This window comes from Coturnix japonica, chromosome 5, assembly GCF_001577835.2.
Source record: "Coturnix japonica isolate 7356 chromosome 5, Coturnix japonica 2.1, whole genome shotgun sequence".
In the NCBI taxonomy this organism is placed as follows: domain Eukaryota; kingdom Metazoa; phylum Chordata; class Aves; order Galliformes; family Phasianidae; genus Coturnix; species Coturnix japonica.
The window spans coordinates 34,081,930-34,102,662 of record NC_029520.1 but is presented as its reverse complement, the minus strand read 5'-3'; the positions used below and the strand labels follow the sequence as shown (position 1 = coordinate 34,102,662).

Genomic DNA, 20,733 nt, shown 5'->3' with positions numbered 1-20,733 from the left:
GGGTTTGGTTTGTTTTTTAATATATTTTCTGTACATATTATTTGCTGGAACTTCTGATTGATACCATTTAATCCAAGTAACTTTGCAAAACGATTGCAGGCAATCTAACAACAAAACTATCACGGATTTTAGCAGCGATGTCGATGCAACAGCTGGTCAATGGAATTCAGTGGAAGAAGAGGAATAAGCACCTGGAGCAGAGTATCATAGCTGTTTCTCAGCTGCGTAGCCATTATTTTCCACATAAAAGGTGAGCTGCTACCTGCGGCCATGCACTGCTGCCTAAGAACATCTGACACGTCGACAGTGTTGCTGTTATTGCCTCTCTTTGCTTCTCTTGGTTCTTATGTAATGGCATTTAACTGTGCTAACAACTCATGAGAAATACCATACATGCCATGTCCTCGGCACCATCCAGCTGGATACTCCCACAGCTGGCATTGGGAATCAAGGGCAGTGAGTATTAAAACCCTCTCTTCCAGATGTGCTTTTGTTTGGCTACTCATGTTTGTAGACTAAAGAGAGCCGGCAAACAATCCTGTGGATAGTCATGGTATAGAACCCAGAAAAGCAACAACAACAAAGACAAAAACTGGATTGTACATTCAGTGCTACCTAAAACTTTCTCTGAAGATATTAAATACATATGTGTTATACCTTATTTCTAAATGTGAGATAAAACAAGCTGAAAGTCACCACAAATATTATATTAACCTTTTTCCCCCCTATCCCTCTACCCCCCCTCCAGGAAGCCTGAGAAAACACGTAAACACCAGGAGGCGAAGCTCCCTCTAGTGGCTGCAGTCCGTCATTTCCCAACCACTGCTGGAGGAAGATCGAGCTTTATAGCAGAAAGCTCAAAGTCGAAAGGGAAAAAGCAGACGAGCAAACGCGAGCCCCTGCGGCCGGTAAGTCGGCCGGTAAGGCAGAGAGCGGCTGCACGGGCCGTCTCACGCCGGGTCCATCGCTGCCCGCTGCTAAGGGGACGGTCGGCCCGAGCGCGGCGCGTCCCGGCCCGGTCGCAGCGGGGAGAGGCGTGAAGCGGCGGCGCTCAGCCCGCCCCCAGCCCCGGCCCGCCGCTCTGTGCCCCTTGACGTGGCGGGGACTCTCCCATCAGCCATGTTGGCTGCGTCGGCAGCGCTGGGGCGGCTGCGTGCGGCGCGGGGAGAGACAGAGCGAGGCGGGCGGCGGCCGGGACGCGGGGTGAGCGGAGCCGGGGGAGCGGCGGTGCGATCGCGGGGTTCTCCGTGCGGGGCTGCAGGCGCTCAGCCAAGGGAGCGCGGGCGGGGGCTGCCTGTCTCCCTTCAGCCACTCTCGGCGGAGGAGAGCCGGAGGACTCCCCAGGGCCGAGAGCGACTTGTCAGCGCTCCCCACGGCCCGCCGGGGAGCGCCCATCTCCCACTCGGAGCTCCACGGCCTTGGCGCCGCCACCGCTCCGCTCTAAAGGGCGGCTCGGCCCCGTTGGGGCGGGGGAGGATACAGCGGGACCCTGCGGTACGCTCGGAGCTGTGCGAGCGCTGTGTTAATGAGGCCCTGGTGTGTGGGGGTTTGTTTCCATATTCGTTTATTTATTTTTACACTTAGGTGTGTTCTTGTATACCCAGGTGGCTTCTTTTAAACACTCCCTGACAAAACTGGGAAGGCAGGTTTGAAGGGTGGCCATGTACGCATAAATAAGTGAAACTTGGATTCTTTATCGGTTTGACAGCTTGTGTCCTGTGGCATTCTCATTATATAGACCTCCTGTAGCTGCAGCAGATTTGTACCTGATATGTTAATTACTGTAGCAATAGGGTCATGGCTTTTGTGTGTGTGTGTGTTTCCAAAGCTTAGTGAATATTATCTTATTGCATTAATACTATTGATTGTCAGTGTGACACCTTTACAGTCAGCTTGTGATTCTTTATGCAGTTCAGGTGTGGTTTATTTGAATGTGCTACAGCATGAAATTGCCACGGAGCAGGGATGGGATGAAAGCTCAGCCCCAGCAGTGGGAGGAGACAAGCCAGAAAGTACTGTTAGCCTCTTCTGATTGTCCTGCAGCACAACTCAGTGCTACCCCCAGCTCCGAGCTGTTGCTGTTCAGCTGTTCTGAAATCACTTCTTTGTGGTTTGCTGAGGTTGGCAGTGTGTATTTTGTGGCTCTCAGGCGGATGGTGCTTTCAGTGTCTAGCCTGTAGATCTGGAGCATTTGCTCTTCTTGTCTAATGTTACAGAGCTCCTGCCCTGTGAGAGCAGTGTCCAAATGTCCCTTGAGCTCTGTCAGTTGGGGCTGTTCCCACTGCCCTGAGGAGTGTGTCCATGCCCAGCACCCTTTGGTGAAGAACCTTTTTCTAACACCTTCCTGATCCTTCCTTGTTGCAGCTCCTTGTTGTTCCGTCTATTATTAATAACCCTCTTGATTTTTAGCAGATTCTGTCTTTTGAATAGGAGTTATCTACTGGAAAGGAACAGCATTTAAATCACTAAACCCAATAAATCTTTGCTATACATGCATGTATTTTGTAGGTCACAGCACATTGATGTTTGTACATTGCCCTCTGTGGAGCAATAAGTGATAAGTAAAAATAATGTCCATGTCAAGCTATTTCAAATGTGTCTGGGTTAACACGGAGGAAAGACTTTGAACTCCAATGCAGAAAGTAGGAATTGACATTGCAGTGTGTGGATGTGGAGCTTGTGGACTTTGTAGCTGGTTCATATGAAATGGCTAAAGTGGCCTCTGTTGCAATTTTCTCCAACTTCTTAGGAGTTAAACTACAGTCTAGAAAACTGTATAAGTTTTTAACTGTCATGTAAACCAAAGATTTGTGTTTTATGATGCTTGTATTTCTACTAATGATTATATTTTATTTCAGTGAAACCCAGAGGAGTTGATCATGACAACCTTCCTGGAATTTATCCAGCAGAACGAGGACAGAGATGGAGTTAGATTCAGCTGGAATGTTTGGCCTTCAAGTCGTCTTGAGGCCACAAGAATGGTCGTCCCAGTGGCTGCCCTCTTCACACCACTGAAAGAACGGCCCGACTTGCCTCCTATTCAGTATGAACCAGTTCTGTGCAGTAGGACCACATGTCGAGCTGTTCTGAATCCCTTATGGTAAATCTAATATATTCATTTTTATTATATCAATATTTTTTCTTACAAACCAATATCTAGAATAGTGCTGATTAAGCATGCAAAAGGTGCAGTGTGTTTAGATAGCTGTGAGTATACAGCTCAAACTTTTAGATAAGAAAATCTGTATGTATAAGCTTTGAAGTTGTAACAGACATGATTAAAAATGACTTTTGTTCAGCTAGTTTTTTTTCAGTGTACTTCAGGCATGTTATTTTCCGTGGAATTGCACATCTTGTGAGTTAGTATTTCACCTGTAGAAAATAAACTCAAGGTAAAAAGTTATGCTACTTGTTTGTAACTTTTGGGCCCTGATATAGTTTAATTTTCAAGTAAAATAAACGATTACTATGATTGTAGAAGGTTGGAAGCAGCAGAAGCATTTCATATATCATACCAAACACAAAAAGCTGAACAGTTTCCAAGGTAGAATTTGATAAGCATGTGAGAGGTACTGGATGATAGTGGGAGCCTAGACACAGTGTAACATATCCTGTAGAAATATTTAACTTCATGCGGTTTTGAAAAATTAGAAGAAACATATTCTGGAGTCACTGGAGGAAAACGTTTTTTTTCATACAATGTAAACTTTTCTTATTGTATTTTTATAGCCAGGTGGATTATCGAGCAAAGCTTTGGGCTTGTAACTTCTGTTATCAAAGAAATCAGGTAAGAAACAAAGCTTTCAGTACAACTTAAAAAACCCAAACCACAACTTTGTAGAAAATGAAAAATTCTCATTTATCAAATCGTAGTTGTGAGCTGAAATTGACAGCAAGAACATAATTGTATCTTCAGAGATTGCACTGAGATTTTTTTTCATGATAGCAATAGTGAACATCTGCTGCAGAAAAAGAAGTAGTCCATACATTTGTTTTTGGTTTTGATGAGGTTGTAATCTTTTGTTTGTACTAAGTCTTTATGTTTTTATTTGCAGTTTCCTCCTACGTATGCTGGCATATCTGAAATGAATCAGCCAGCTGAGCTTCTGCCTCAGTTCTCAAGCATTGAATATGTAGTGCAGGTAAAATCATTAAGATATTTAATGTTATCTATAAGCTAACAATGTACAAAAATAATTAATTTTAGTTAATCAGTGCATTTTAATGACTGTGTCCATATGTGCATGTTAGTAGATCGGTGGTTTATTATCAGTTGGAAATGGAAAACATAACTTTTTTGTGAGAACACAAGCATGACTAACAACACCTTCTTTACTGCTGCTGCTTGCTCTAATGATTTTGAATCAAATGGTTGATTTAAATCTCATTAGTTATTTGTATTTAAGTTTGTAAGTGAATAATTGAATAATTAAAATATCAAAACTTACCCGGAACATATTTAATTTGTTCATTTTTGATCCTGTAAGGATTATAAGATTTATTTCTCATGTGTTGATGTTTGTATTTCTTAAAGCGTGGTCCTCAGATGCCCTTGATATTCCTTTATGTCGTGGACACGTGCATGGAAGATGAAGACTTGCAAGCTCTGAAGGAATCGATGCAAATGTCGCTTAGTCTCCTACCACCAACTGCATTAGTAGGTCTCATTACCTTTGGACGAATGGTGCAGGTTCATGAGCTTGGCTGTGAAGGCATTTCCAAAAGCTATGTATTCCGAGGAACAAAGGACCTGTCTGCAAAGCAACTGCAGGTAAGACACAAACACAGAAAAAAGTAACGAAGGTGATGAAAATACTCTGTAAACAAATGCTGTACTGAAATCTCGTGCGTTTGACTACAGGAAATGCTAGGACTTACAAAAGTAGCTGTTTCACAAGTCGGTCGGGGTCCTCAAGTGCAGCAGCCACCACCTTCTAACAGGTAACGTGCTTAAAACATTTAAAAACTCATCTTGGCTGTACCCATTTACTGGAAAACTTATGTTCTTTTTTTACACTGAAGAAGTGACACTTGTTTCTTTTTGAGATTCATAGATGGTGGTTATCTGCTATGTTCTTTTGACTAGATATGCTTCTTTCTGGATAGTGGCTGCACTTCAGAGTCAGCACACTTTTATTTTACAAGCTCTTTGCTGAACTTCTGAAGCTGATATGCTGCCTATACTGTACTGTTGAACTGCATTGTCTTGGTGAGGCAGAAGCATTGCTCTGAATCTAGAATGGTGTCTAATGTTGCTCAACAAAAAAGACACGTATTAGCAGCTAATATAATTTGTATTGAAAAATTATAATTGAAATGAATTCCATCTATTTGTTTCCAGATTTTTACAACCAGTGCAGAAGATTGATATGAATCTTACTGATCTTTTGGGTGAACTGCAGCGAGACCCGTGGCCAGTTCCACAAGGGAAAAGGCCCTTACGTTCCTCTGGAGTGGCTCTCTCTATAGCTGTAGGACTTCTTGAGGTAAGAGCTTTAACTGCACTTGTGCTACTTATGTAAATAGATTGTTGTTGTAGAAAAGCCCACGTAACCAATATGTAAAAATTTTAATGGATGCATATTAGCAATGTATGACAATTCTGATTAATATCATGCTATGCAGACATAGAGTGGCTATGTGTTTAAATATGCATTTCAGTGAGAAAAGTCTGAGAGTTTGAATTAGCAAGGAATTTGAAAAAGTACAGTTAATGTTAAAATGATTGTTAAAATCTTATCAGCATGAAAAATGCCTACGTTTTCTGTCAGTAGCAAAAAAATAAGTAGCAATAAGTGGTTGTCTCATTTGTTTTGTGTTTCCTGCAGTGCACTTTTCCTAATACTGGTGCACGTATAATGATGTTCATTGGCGGACCAGCTACACAAGGACCTGGGATGGTTGTAGGGGATGAGCTGAAGTTACCTATAAGATCGTGGCATGACATTGAGAAAGACAATGCTAAATATGTTAAAAAGGGAACTAAGGTAAGAGATGATATTTTAGGTAGTTACCCGTAATTAAATATTTACAGTGGTTGACAGTGTAAAATACTGTTAGCAGAGGTTGTAAACGTATAGAGAGGTGGGAATTGTGTGTTTTTATGTAACTACCTCTGAATAACTGTATATCCTCATGAATTTTTCCAGAAATTTCAGCATATTGACTTAGGAGTTTGTCCAGCTCTCATTAAAATTCTTCAGAGTGTTTCCCTGATTTAACTTGGAGCACATCATGTTACTAAATGGTCTATCTGGAGTAAGGCTTTCTACTGCTACAAAAGCTGCTTAAGACTGTTTCTTTAGTTAGAGGGAGGATTAGTCGGTAGTATTTAGGCACAGTTCATTTCATTCTAAATGCACACTTGTGCAGGTGAACTGCATCCAGAACCTTTTGAATCCATCTTGACTGATTATAATGGGAGCTAAATTATTAGCTCAGTCACAGGCATCTGTCATTGTAGACTCTTGAGATTAGAGAAGTAAATTAAATTCTGTGAGTTGGATCTACTCCTTAATGTGCAGTTGGAAAAGAAAAAATCAAGGTCATTTTCTAGTTGAAACAGCAACTACTGGCCCGTCTGGTGTGTGCTGAGTTCTCAGCTGGTATTAAAATGAAACACAGATGTGGAAAATTCCAGTTCAAAATTAACATCAGGAGAAAATATTCTTCTATCTTTTATTAGATGATACAATATGAATAAAATCTGATGCTGTTTTAGAATAATTTTGGGAGTCAAGGATTTAATGTGAAGTTGACAGTTTATGTCATAAATTTCTATAAATAGTATTTTCATCTCTCATTTAGCATTTTGAAGCCCTGGCTAATCGTGCTGCAGCAAATGGTCACGTTGTTGACATATATGCATGTGCATTGGATCAAACTGGTCTTCTGGAGATGAAGTGCTGTCCCAACTACACTGGGTATGTGTCCATTCAGTTTTAAGTGATGTGTGTGTGTGTGTGTATGTATATATATACATATATATATATGCTTTGAGCTTATATACTTCTAAAGACCTGTCTTCTCTCTGCTCAGAGTGGAACATAAGTCAGTACCATTCCTTCTGTCTTGTTTATGCTCTTCTAGATACTGTTGTTCATAGGTTCAGCTGTTGTCTCAGGTGATTATCAGCTTGTGTACTTCACAAACCTTGTTGCTCCTGATTTTTGTTCCATCCAGCCAGTTCAGCATTTCATACGTGCTCTTGTATTCCTCCAGTGGACATCAGTTTGTTTTAATCTCATCAAAACAAATTCTAATCTTTCTTACAAATCACTCCTCTATTTTGTTTCATTGTTAATGACACCCTCACCCTTCCTGTTAAGCAGATTTACAGCCTGGCATAGTGTTTTCCCTGTGAAAAATTTTGGTATATACTATAATCACAATTACCTTAACATGCTGGTTGGGCAAAACTTCACTTAAAAAATTCATCCCTAGTATTTCAGCGTAATGTTAATCTAATAATGGACAAGAAGACAAAAATGTGTCTCACTATAAACAGTCTTCCATTTTTATCTTTAATAAAAGCAAACTTTTTCATTCCCATGTGCTAAATTATTGCATAATGTATCATCTATTTTAACTTCAGATTGTTCTTCTTTTTTGTGTCTAGTGGCTACATGGTAATGGGAGATTCTTTCAATACATCTTTATTCAAACAGACCTTTCAGAGAGTATTCACAAAAGATATGCAAGGACAATTTAAAATGGGATTTGGTGGCACACTGGAAATAAAGGTAAGAAAAAGCTTCTTTTGAGAAGCTTAGAGCTGGATGTGTTCTAGGTTCAGGTATAGCCTTCAGTTATCTTTCTTGGGAGGTATTATGACATTGTCTTGTAGAAGAATATGTGGCTTTTTGCTTGTTCAGCAAAATCCTGTTTAAATTTTTACTTCCAGGACAAATAACAGGATCTTCCTTTTTCATACAAATGTTGCTGTGAATTTTGTTAGGAGATCCTGGAAGATGCAGTAAGACAGGCTCAGCTATAGAGGAATGCACAGATCACTTAAAACAGTACAATTACACTGAAGACTGTAAATGACTGGATTTTCCTTTTAGATATGTTTAGAAGATACAGAGAGTGAATTCACTGTAAGATACATACAGACTTGCCCTACAAATCTTCAGTTTTAATCTCATGTTTTGAATATTACGACGATTTTGCTGGGAAATAGACTTGATGCAATATGTTTTCAAGATTCTCAGATTTATGAACAATTGGACTTTTCCTCTGTGTTTTGATTTATGTTCATACTGTTATTTCTGACGTACTTATTATTAAAGCAAATATACCTAATTTGGTGTAGAATATGACTACGTGAAACGATTGTCTAAGTGTAACAAGCATTATTATATGTATAATATAATATATATGTATAACCTTTCCTAAAGTTATGAAGAGACTGATATGCATTACATTTTTCATTATTAGTGATAAAGCTGGGCTGAGTTTTTAGTGTGGCATATTAATGTGTGTTTTTCTTTTAAATATGAAGACTTCAAGAGAAGTAAAGATTTCTGGAGCTATTGGACCCTGCGTATCTCTAAACTCAAAAGGGCCCTGTGTCTCAGAAAATGTAAGTAAAATTTGCTGAAAATGAAGGTAATGTCCCATTATAGAAAAGTGGGATTTAGGATTTTTGGATCTGAAGAGAGAGAGAATGGATGAAACTTTCCTGTAAATTGTGTTCAGTTTTCACAATTTTAAATTAAATACACTTGAGGGCTGTTCTTTGGATAAGCTCATGTTCACTGCTAGATTAGATTCGAGTTGTATCAGACTTTGCAGGTTCGCTTGGTTGTAGTTGTTCACTCGGTGGTTGCTTTAAAATTACTATGGTGGAGCTATATGTTGCTGTGACAGAAATCAAGTAAAAGATGAGTATATGCTTTAATGTTAAAACCAAATCTATATCCTTTTATCCAAAAAGGGAGCCGTGAAAATATTTTCTTATGAAAGACTGAGAGAACAGGAAGATACAAATTTGGGAACATCACTCTTCCCATTAGTATTCCCATTAGCTACTTTACCAAATATACATTTAATAACTGTTTTGAGTATCCAGCTGTTAAAAGCTTCTGAAGTAACCCCCTTAAATTTATAACACACTTAAGTTATTTGCTTATCAAACATTATTATAGTTATTAGAGTTTCATTTTATCTTTTATTACTAATAAAAACAGCTAATACAGGTAAGTGATGTCTTAAATGTCAGAATTTTCTGGTTTTGTTCCTAATAGGCTCTTCATTGCAGAGCACTTTACAGTGTACAGGTGCTTACAAATGGCGTGCTCTGAAGCATTTTTCACAAACATGTTTTTTTTTCCTGTGGCATCTTTGTGAATTAAAAATCTCAGTACACAGATTTTTTTTTTCTCTTGGTGTTCTGGCACAGTGTCATCATTGATTGATTGAGTAAATTACAGCACAGTTTATAATGTTCCCCAGAAGCAATTAAATGTACAGCTCCCTTTTTAAGCTGTGTAATTAAATCATAGGGGACCATAGAAAACTTAATAGCTCATTCATGTCTGTTGCCCTGCATTTATATCGTAATTAATTTGTATTCCAAAAACCTTCTTTGTTGAGATTATCTGAATTAAAATTTTTGAGATAAAATGTGTGAACTAAATGTAGGTATATGCAACTCACTTTAAGTAGCTGTAATGCTTGGGATACAAGTACAGTGGTGACTGATTCCTGCATTGAACACTGTAGTTGTCTTGCAAGTGGTGCTATATTCGTCTGAGATGATGGCAGAGTTAGCAGGGAGAAAACTTGTGACAGAATAATTGTGACACATTGTAATAGCTGCTATGTTGCAAATGTACTAATAATTCTGTTTTGTAAAGTTGTTATGTGAATCTGCTTGCAGGAGATTGGAACCGGGGGTACCTGTCAGTGGAAGATTTGTGGACTTAATCCTACTACAACACTTGCACTCTACTTTGAAGTAGTCAACCAGGTAGTACATGTTTGTCTGCTTGTTTATTGATTTGATCTGATCGATTGCTGAAGCAATCTTTTTGCTTTTGGTCTTTTTATCTCTATCAAGCACAGTAGTAGGTATATGAATGATGTTACTATTCTGTAACGTTGAAGTTAAGGAGATGGACATTAGCAGATTTATGATGAATTAATCTTCTTCTTGGTTAATGAGTGAGATTCAGAGTGCTTTAGCAGTTTTGGTTAAGGTTCATTATTTAAGTCCGTGTATTTATTTTCAGGACATTACATAGTGATATATTGCAGCAGAATTATATTTGAAGATCCTATAATCTATTTATTGAAAAGTACTTTTCAGTATTTCTGTTTTAGTTACAAGATAATTACTCCATAATATTACCTCTTAATTTTGGTTTTGGTGCTCAGTTTGTAAGTAAAGTAAGTGAAGATTGGCTTAATGGAAACAAGTTAGGGGCATATAATCTGTTCTCTCTCGCACAAGGAGGTTTTAAGGAAGAACCTAAAAACATGGCAAGCAAATGTGCTGTTCTCTTTGAGCACTTTCCCTTCCTTCAGATGTTTGCTGCTCAGGAAAGCAGTGAGCTATGTATTCTATGTGCTTAATATGACACATTGTATACTTTATTGCAAAGGCATAGGTTTTAAAACCACAGCTTACCATAACTAATTTTTATTTTCTTTTTATATATCTATTTTAATAATATTTTATTACTGGCTCTCAAACTGGTCTGATAGTGGTACAGTCAATGTTGAGTGTCCTTTTGAAATTACGTACCTTGTTGACAATACCAGAAATCTGTACTTCTACTGATCAGTGTTCTGAAATTTCATGCCTAAATTCCCACCTATATGTTTCAGTTTTACTTTGTGGGATTAATTTGTTGGCTTTTTATAATGATATCAGTTTTCTTGTCCTGTGATTCTGGGGTGTTCAGATACAATTGTTGATTTCATTAGATTCTAACACCATCCTCTTGAAAATATTGTTGTTTGTGAGGGTGTGTGGAAGGAGAGAGAATCTTTAAAAGTATTTAGTGTGCTCCTTTTATGCCTGAACAGACTCCAGGCTTATTAGCTGTGTTTAGTAAAAATACTAGGTATGGTAAAAGTGTCAGTTAATGTATTTATAGAATTTCAGATGGCTTTTAAAATTTTTATTGTATTCTATCCGTTTGCTTGGTAATTTTCATATTACGCTGCACGAACTTGGCAGCCTCCTTCATGTATCATTTTTATCTTTTTCCTCCCATGTTTAGCACAATGCTCCAATTCCTCAAGGAGGACGTGGTGCCATCCAGTTTGTGACTCAGTACCAGCATTCCAGTGGACAGAGACGTATCAGAGTGACCACAGTTGCCAGGAAGTATGTGGTTTTTCTTTCTTTCTTTCTTTTTTTTCTCCTGTGACAATACAAATACATATTGTATTTGAAGAAGAAAATACATATTTGCCTTTCAGTCTTCAGGTGTTTATAACCAATCCACTGTTCTGGGCTATTGAGTGCCACAAATGGTGAATACAACTTTGAGACAGTTGCCTCTGTTATATTCTGTGGGCTCTTTCCAGGAGGTTGTGGTGGCTGTATAATGATGTTTTGGTAGTGCTCTAAAGATGCTTTTGCATCCAAGTGGTTTTAGATAAAGGGGAAACATTGAGTGAAATTCTGTGGCCTAAACTGAGGAGGTGATGAGGCTTAGGGAATGATAAAGGCCACCTAATGCCATAAGTTTTGGGTGTAATTTCAGAATGAGATTGTCTGCTAATCTGTTAAGGCCATTCTCTTTGCTTTTATTTTGAAGATGTATATTTAGAAGTTGGGATCCTTTCTTTGTGATGCAAATATGTATATTTTTCTTTTGCAGCTGGGCAGATGCACAGACACAGATTCAAAACATTGCAGCATCTTTTGACCAGGAAGCTGCAGCAATTCTCATGGCTAGATTGGCAGTGTATAGGGCAGAGACAGAAGAGGGGCCTGACGTACTTAGGTGGCTGGACAGACAACTTATACGATTGGTAAGAAGACCTAAATTAAGAGTTGTTTTCTTGTCTCCAGGCAATATCATTCACCAGTATTCAGTGCTTGTTTCTTAAAAGTGGGATGAGGGGGGAAGTATTTCCACAAGTGGGCATGCAGAATGCAGTATTCAGTAATGGCATGATGAAGCTGTTATGTTTCTGAACTTAGATACAATTTTCTTTCACTCCAGTGTCAGAAATTTGGAGAATATCACAAGGATGATCCCAGCTCTTTCAGATTTTCAGAAACCTTTTCACTTTACCCACAGGTAAGTAGGAAGGTTTGTTTGTATTAGAGTGAAAAGACCTTTTGTGTTGTAACACTGGTAGATAGCTGGATGAAGGCTGAGAGGCATAAGTGAGAACTTCTGGTTTGAGATGAAGGCCATTTAAAAAAAAAGGAAGAAAAAAGAAAGGAAACAATACCAACTGCAATCAAAGAGGAAAAACATAGCTGCTTACCAGTAGCACCCAGCCATTCCCTGAGCAACAACAGCCTCCTGGCCAGCTGCCTGCAGTGTTACTGTTGTGCATGGATGCCATGTGGTATGAATGGTCTCTTTGGACCTCGTGATCTGGATGTACACCTCTCCTGGCTTCTTGAGCACCCCTGGCTTATTCGCTGGCAGGCTGAGGTCCATTCCAATCTTTACCATTCTGTATTTTTGTGATTCTGAGACTTGTTACTCAGATTTGCTTTGGCATCGATTTCTTGTACCTTGTTTTCCTGAAAACTTTTCTCACTTTGTGTGACTCTATTTTATGGAAGTTCAAATAAATGATTTTTGTTTTGCAGTTCATGTTTCACTTGAGAAGATCTCCTTTCTTGCAAGTTTTTAACAACAGTCCAGATGAGAGCTCATACTACCGTCACCATTTTATGCGTCAGGATCTAACACAGTCGCTTATCATGGTTCAGCCCATTCTCTATGCTTACTCCTTCAATGGACCTCCAGAGGTCAGTATAGAACTTCAGACCTTATAATGGCATATGCTGTATAAACCTAAAATAAAAAAACGATCTTCTGTAAAACATACAAAAGATGAGTTAGATGGGAGGCAACAAAAGTAGTCAGGAAAGAAAGAGCAAGGAAACTGTGACAGTGAAAGTAAACTTAGTAGGCAGGGATCTTGGCAGCTGGAACTTTTGTTAGGATTTTTTGATGCTATGTTGTGAGGACAAAGACTTCTAACTGTGGAATTTAATTCAAGCTAATGAGGTGGTTTGTGAGGAGCTGCTCAGCAGTGTGAGATCATTCTCCTGTGTGGGTGATGCAAAATGGAAACATGGTCCCACTTGATCAAAGTGTGACCTGACGCTTCAGTGTAGAATAAAAAATAGCTTTTTTTTTTCCTCCTTGAAGTAATATTTTTTGCTGTCTCTAATATGACTGATCCAATTAAGTCAGATGGTGCTGATTCAATGAAAACATATGATATTAACAAAGGAACACTGCTCTTAAGAAAGTGAGTTAAAACTTTAAGTGTTAAATTAGATTTCATAAATCATCAGTATTTACTAAATACAGTGTTGGAAGATGTCTACGTTAGTAATAACTACAAGGACAAGACCAAAAATCACCAAAACCAACCCAACCCAGCCTCCAAATCCCTTAATTGAGTAACCACTGAATCTTTATACACTGAAATATCGCAAAAGTTAATGGCATTGTATGGGGAAAGCTGGAGGTACATAAAGGACTAGAAAACTGTGTAATTTTGAAACAGCTTATGAGTTCTATTTTTATTACTTTCATGAAGTTATGTATTCAGAATAAAGATGGATAATTTTACAATGAGATTGTATATCATGAAAACAAAAAATAGCAGCTTTAATAAGATACGGAGGAAGTTCTGAAGATACAGTGACTTACTCAAAGAGCTTGTAATGCCTGTGGCTGCTCAATTCTACATTAGTTGGAAACTTTTTATTTGTTTTTAAATCTTAGCCTGTTCTTCTGGATAGCAGCAGCATTTTACCAGATCGCATTCTTCTAATGGACACCTTTTTCCAGATTCTTATATACCATGGAGAGGTAAGATGAATAATTTGTTACTTAAATATTCCTTTTTCTGTAGGAGTTCTACACTGTGAAAGTCAAGGCCCAGTTCATCTGCATGTCATCTACATGGCCAGTACCAGACTCCTTGTTCTGATAGTCTAGCTTGGCTATACACAGGCAACTGGCCTTACTTGCTGTTTTGGTCCAGTCCTATTTCTTCGGACAAATTTCTTCCTATTCCTTCACTCATTTATTTTTGAGCTCTGAGTTTTCTGGGGTTAAGGAGCCATAATACAGTATTTTAAAATCATCCTTCCTCTGCATTGCCCTAGAGGAATGAAACTGCTCCTGGCAGTTGAGTAGATGGACATTCCCTTGTATTCTCATGCAAATGCTTGTGACTTGCTACTGCTCTCCTGCCCTAGAGGAGCCAAGCTGTCGCTTTTTGCTGTTTTTTCCACCTGAGGGCTTGGGAAATGCTGTTCTGAATCTTTAACAGTTTTTAATAAGAAATTAGAATCTGCATTTTTCTAAGACATTGTCTTGAAGTAAATGGGGTGGTCTGTTCCCTGAGGGAGGGGTAATGGAGCAGATCACGATTATAAATCAGGCTGAGACCTCATGGAGAACCTGATCAAGGCAAGCAGAGCATTCTGCAGACAGCAGCTGCATTCAGCCAACATTCCAGATTGTCAGACAAGTTGGACTTAGTTTGGGCCAGAAAGTCAAGTTTCCAGGCAAGGGTCCAGAGGAGTAGTGTGCTGGGCCAGATGTAGAGGGGCATGTCTGCAGTGTGCTTTTAAAACATTAACTTAAACGGCACATTTTCCTTTAAGAAAGATTGATAAATTGTTTCTAAACTTCTTCCTGTTGGCAGACCATAGCTCAATGGCGTAAATCAGGTTACCAAGATATGCCGGAATATGAAAACTTCCATCACTTGCTTCAAGCTCCCATAGATGATGCCCAGGAAATCCTTCATTCAAGATTTCCAATGCCCAGATACATTGATACAGAGCATGGAGGAAGCCAGGTATAGCCAAGTGCATGTTTTTATCATCTAGGAAGTAATGTGTTCTAATGTCTTGAGATCTTTTTATATAATAAATATGCTTTTTTTTGTACTACAACATATGTAAATAGTTAGTAAATATCTGGAATTTTAAAACTTCTGCAGAGACAGATATTTAGTGATACCTTTTAGCCTAATTTGTGAAACCTATTTATTTTGTTTTTGTTTTTACCCATACTGGCTTAAACTCTCAATTGCCTTGAGATGTATAGGACAGAAAGATAGTGATTGTCAGAGTCTTTGGACCAATATGAAAAATATTCTATGTGAGTTTTTGGTTTGTTTTTTAAACTTTTAATTAATACCTTATAGATGTTCACAGTTTCTTTGCAAGTGTTTAAAAAGGAAAAATTGCTTCCTGCTTCTTTATTAATCTGTTAGCAAGTCTGTATTATAGCTATGGAATCCATTGAGTGGCTTTTGTTGGGAAGCTACTCATTATTCTAACTAGGCATCTGTGCCTGTTTTTATCCACAGGCTGTAGAACCGGTATATTTCATGCATGGGTTTTCTTTTTTGAGAATAAGAAAATTCTGCCTGAGAAGATTAATTTGTTGTATGTGCTTTGTTTTTTAAAGGCTCGTTTCCTGCTTTCAAAAGTAAATCCCTCTCAGACCCACAACAACATGTATGCATGGGGACAGGTAAGTATGAATTTGATAATTAAGCTTGAAAATATAATTTTATGGCTTTTTTTCCCCTATTTCAGAGATGGTGTAAGATTCATTCCTTTAGACAAAAACAATCTACTTTTAATTTTACTCTACTCTATTTTAAGCTTCTGTTAGGATTCTTTAATGTCTAGCCATCTTTCTTAGCTCTATTTGGATTCCTTGGAGTGAGAGCACTTAACACACGTGGAGACTAAAGGTCTTTTTTACGGCTCAATTAATTTTGAAATTATTTTTAAGGAAAAGCCAAAAGGTACTGATATTTCCTAGAATTTTGGTGAACCGTTTGATTGGGCTTTTCATTTTTTTTTTTTTTTTTTTTTCTGTGAAGGAAGTAATATACTATCTCAAAAACGAAGCATTCTGTAGAAGCTTATTTTGTAGTAACCCAGTCACATCATCCAAATTCAGCTTTTATATCGGGAAGTGAAACAATACAGTGGCTGAATACTGGTGCAGTGTAATTTTCTCATGTAAATGTGATGGCATCAGACAGATCTTCATATTAACTGTATTTGTATTTTGGTACAAGGTGTTTGGTTTTCAAGTCATGGATGAGTGAGCTGTGTAGCAATTTTGTGGCGGTGTTTTTTGTCAGATAAGTTTTATCAGGGTATGTTTTCATGGAGATGTGCTACTGGTTCCAAGGAAGATTCTGGCGGGATAGAGCACTGAGATCCAGGGTGAAAATGCTTCAAGAGCTTGTACTGAGTCAGAAAGGGCACCATTTAAAACTGTTTCTCTTGCCTTCAACTTTGGAAGTTTTCCTCAAAGTTCCATGAAGTTCCTCATGAACTGTGTGGTTTGAATGGTCCTTATGTCTGTGTTACCTGGAAACTTTTTGGAGTTTTGATATTTCTCGTGGTGCAGGACAACAGCTTTCTTACTATTTAGTTAGTAAGCAAATGAAGTGTTTCAAATATAAATGCAAATACAATTACTGAACTGAACTGATCTCTAAGAAAACTGTTGATGCTGAAGAAGTCCCAGTGACACTTTTTGATAGATATTAGAAAATGCAGCTTTCCCTTGTAATGTTGGAAATAATTAGTTTAGGGTAACGTAGAAAAAAATAATGTGCTAATCTCCCCAGTATCATTGTAATGTATGTACTCTACATGATATCCTGCTTGTTTTGTAATTTTTTGGGGTTTTTTTGTGTGATGAAAGCTGGATAGAGTAAAAATTATGAAACTAGAAATGCTGAAGGGAAATACTGAACTCAGCTGGATTTGCTTATTTTTGTCTTGATCTTCCTGAGTTGTTTAGTGTCAATTTGTGTATTTTCTGCAAAACTGAAAGTCTGCAGAAAAAAGTTGTTAGTCCACATAGACCTGAAGAGGGCACCCACACACCACTGAGACCATGTTGCAGGAGGTGATCAATTGACTACTTTGTTTTTAACATTGTAAGTAAAGATTTTTGTACAACTTCAGCAGATAAGTACCTTATTTGGTATGTAAAATGTTTTCAGAAGGTAATGGTAAACTAATCTCATACAGCTCGATTCTATTGGCTCTGAAAGTGCATATTGATTACTCTTTTAAGATGCAGTTCAGGTTTTCAGATTATATTGGATGTGACATTTACTTAAGGATGCCTTTATTTTCATCTCTTTTTTTTTCTTCTTAATAATCTTGCTGGTAACTGTGGGGAATTTGCAATTTGATGCAGAAGACATCAGTAGCACAAATCTTATCAGGCGCCCAGTTTGCTGTCATTAAATCACAGTTAATTACATTTAAGTCCTCACCATATTCCTTAGCTGAACATTATGAATGAACAGAAAACAAAATTTAAGATGATTTGTGCAAAATCAAAGGTAATTTTCATCTGCTTTTCAGACTTGTATGTTGTGCAGCGAGCCCTCGCTGTTTTTCATTGTATTTTGTTAAGCTGAAGGAGAAGTGCTTTAGTTTTGACTGTCATGGATTACCATCAGCAGTCACTGTGGGGAAACTCCTCTTAGATTTCTAACAGCTCCATTCCTTTCTTTCTTTTGGAGAACGATGCACTCTGTTCCATACATAAGACACAAGGTGGGCAAATCATATTCTGCAACAGAACTAAACTACTTAGCCCTTTTGGTTCCTTAAACAAGAAGAGCTTAGCTTTTGACAAGTATGGAGGAATAATATCTTTATTCTTACCCTGGCTCCAGAAGTTAATAGACAGTTTAGTGAGTCTTCCCTGACAGCTGCTGTGTGGTGTATCAAGTGTAATGTAATGTAAAAAGTCTTTACTACTCCTGGATTTGTGCCTTGGTCATTAGCTGAGGAGTGGTTTTGGCCACTAAGTCAGGAGCACGAGGTGTAAGCACCCTCATTAGGACTTTTCTGTCTTGGTTTTGAAAGATTTACTAAAAGTTCAGATAGTTCTGATTCCATTTGGAGTTGTGGGTGCTTAATACCTTGAAAAAGTTTCAAGGTTTTTCTTTTTTTCTTTCTTTTCTTCTTCTTCTTCTTTTTTTTTTTTTTAAATCAATCGGAAGTAATTAAAACTTGTTTCAGATAATTTAAAGAGAGTTATGATGCAACATTTGCTGAGCTGACAACTCTGCTTTTTCTTTAGAGTGGAAGTTTGCTTGTAGATAATAAAAACATGAACATCTTGAGCATTTTGGAATTCTGGAGCCAAAAGGAAATTACAAACATACCTCCAACATAGATTTCATCACTTGTAATCAAATAGCACTAACTTCTGATATTTCAGTGGCTTTCTTGATTGGCACAGAGCTGTATGTCCTGCTCACTTTGGAAAAGCTAATTGACCCTTGCTTAGTATCAGATCAGATTCTCAGTGGCTTTTTTCCTTCCTTTCTCCATTTTGATGCATCTGAGCTTCAGCAGTGACTAATGCTGATTTACCTTTTATGGTGCTTGCACATTTCTGCTCATCACCTTTGCTCCACTGAGATAGGAATGGTACTGAAATTGTGATGTGGAAGTTTTTGCTTTTAAAAGTTTGAAAATTAGAGTTTGGCATCTGTGAATAACACTGAGTTTTTTACATTTGATGTAGATATCTTGCTGCACTGCAACTCATGCATTAATGCAGGAAAGTGGGTGGTTGTAGAATCATAAAGTAGAATCATATTTAGGTTGGAAAAAAACCCTTAATATCAAGTCCAGCCATTGCCTGACACTACCACACAACCAAATCCATTACAAAACTTTGTCCATAAGCAGTGTGTCCACACATCTACTAAAAACATCCAGGGACAGCTGCTCCACCCATCTGTTACTGTGCCTAACCATCCTTCCCATGAAGAAAGTCTTCCTGACATTTAAGCTAAGCATCCCTTGCAGCAACTTGAGGCTGTTTCCTTCTGTCCTGGCTGTGATTTGTGCCTGAATTTATGTAAACTGCTGGTTTGGTTGGTTGTTTTGTTTTTTTTGGTCAGAGGATGTCAGCATTGATATGCTTATAAGGTCATTCCAAACTTCAGTTGAGAGAGGTGTTTGTTGATGGAACATATGTACCTTAAAATGCTTTTTCTGCACAATTACTCATCTATTGTCTCTGTTTTCTTTTATAGGAATCTGGAGCACCCATTCTTACTGATGATGTCAGCTTGCAAGTATTTATGGATCATCTGAAGAAACTTGCTGTCTCTAGTGCTGCCTGAGATTCTGTAGTGAGTTATAGGCGCAGATAAGCTGTAGCCATATTTCAGCTTTTCCTCCTTTGCCTTTTTCTGTGTCTCTCTGGGCAGAATGCTCTGATATGCACAAGCTGCCTGACTAGGTGTAAAGCAGTGTTGTTTTCAAAGAAAAGCTTTTGTTATCAGCAAATGTTTTAATGTGAACTGCAATTTGTACAAATGACAAGTAGTAGATAAAATTAAGTTATAATTAGAGGAAAGAGAACAGTTATTTTGATTACTGCGATACTATAGTTACCTTCAGATTGTTTTCAACAACTTTGAAACGTTTTCTCTTTCCTTCTTGAGTGGTTGAGGTTGATTATGCTGTGCACTACAAAGCCACACTGAACAATAAAGGAAATCTTTGGTGATGTCGTGCTTTCCAGACTGCCTTACGACTACTTCTACTTATTGAAATCGAGCATAAAACGAACAAAGAAGCAACAAAAAGGTTACAAAAGTACTATTATCTCAATCTTTTGACTTCGGTTGTGGAACTTTTCTTCAGTGATCTTATTCTTCACGTGTTGGTTATTATTCTTGTTTTTTTTAGAAGTATTTAACTTAAGAGAGTTCCTGTTTGCATTTACTTGAGCTGATTCTTTGGGAACAGAGGTTTTCTTCCTATTCATATAAAGAATTTGGATTGGAAAAAGTAGAATAATAAATAGGTAAACTTGGTATTGCACAAAGTGAAAAGCTTCAGCTGAGAAGAAATCCTACACTACAGAAATGAACTGGCAGAGCGCAGCCTTGATTTTTGTCTTGGCTCTCTATGCTTTGAAAAATAGAAGTATACTACTTTTCTTATTATTGCCTTATAATGTTATTAACACTAATGTGTGACACTGCACTTCAGCTTTTTCTGTACCCTTTCAGTTAGGAATTCAGCAGGCTGTAGTTCTTGTTGAAACAGTGTTAGAGATAATATGCTGTAATTAATTTGATATTTAGTTAACACTTAATTTTTGGGTGGCTTGGGAAATAAATTAGTAGGTTTTCCCTTCAACTTTTTGAAGTTTACACATACAACAGATGTTTACATAGCTAATACGACATTCTGAGAAACGGAGACATGAAATATTGTACTGGGCAAGAAAAATGGTGCCAAGTCTGGGGGGTGAGAGTTTTGACATAGGAAATTCAATCATGTAGTGCTGTGGTAAGCATGAAGTCTTTTTATTTTTGTAAGTTCTGAAAACATTTGCTCTCCTTTTATCTAAATGAGATGAGCTTCTTTTGCCTCAGTACAAATAAAATGTTTTCTTTCACTTTTTATGTTTATTGTGCTGATTTTCTGCCTGTGCTTGAAATGAATTGTGGAAATAAAAGCTGATAATGATGAAA

General features: G+C 37.9%; 1 protein-coding gene across 2 annotated transcripts; it reads left to right on the top strand.

Moving 5' to 3' along the window:
- The first annotated feature begins 119 nt into the window (after positions 1-119).
- On the top strand, positions 120-20,733 carry SEC23A (Sec23 homolog A, COPII coat complex component). Of its 2 annotated transcripts, XM_032445174.1 has the most exons (21): positions 120-250; positions 749-908; positions 2,859-3,100; positions 3,730-3,787; positions 4,056-4,142; positions 4,535-4,771; positions 4,862-4,941; positions 5,342-5,486; positions 5,829-5,987; positions 6,808-6,923; positions 7,619-7,742; positions 8,504-8,584; positions 9,884-9,973; positions 11,232-11,338; positions 11,838-11,991; positions 12,186-12,263; positions 12,791-12,952; positions 13,944-14,030; positions 14,875-15,030; positions 15,648-15,713; positions 19,279-20,733. In XM_032445174.1, the coding sequence occupies exons 3-21, from the start codon at positions 2,880-2,882 to the stop codon at positions 19,366-19,368; spliced, it is 2,298 nt and encodes a 765-aa protein (XP_032301065.1). In that variant the 5' UTR covers positions 120-250; positions 749-908; positions 2,859-2,879; the 3' UTR covers positions 19,369-20,733. The 2 variants fall into 2 exon arrangements, with proteins under 2 accessions (XP_032301065.1, XP_015720546.1); XM_015865060.2 differs by lacking the exons at positions 120-250; positions 749-908 and adding an exon at positions 1,073-1,203 and having other exon boundaries at positions 19,279-19,771.

What these genes read in the sequence shown, in the direction of transcription:
- SEC23A (XM_032445174.1), top strand. Translation starts at nt 2,880, where the DNA reads ATGACAACCTTCCTGGAATTTATCCAGCAGAACGAGGACAGAGATGGA. An exon ending in TCTGTTATCAAAGAAATCAG is followed by an intron (nt 3,788 to 4,055) that starts GTAAGAAACAAA and finishes TTTTATTTGCAG; the next exon opens with TTTCCTCCTACGTATGCTGG. An exon ending in TAGCTGTAGGACTTCTTGAG is followed by an intron (nt 5,487 to 5,828) that starts GTAAGAGCTTTA and finishes TGTTTCCTGCAG; the next exon opens with TGCACTTTTCCTAATACTGG.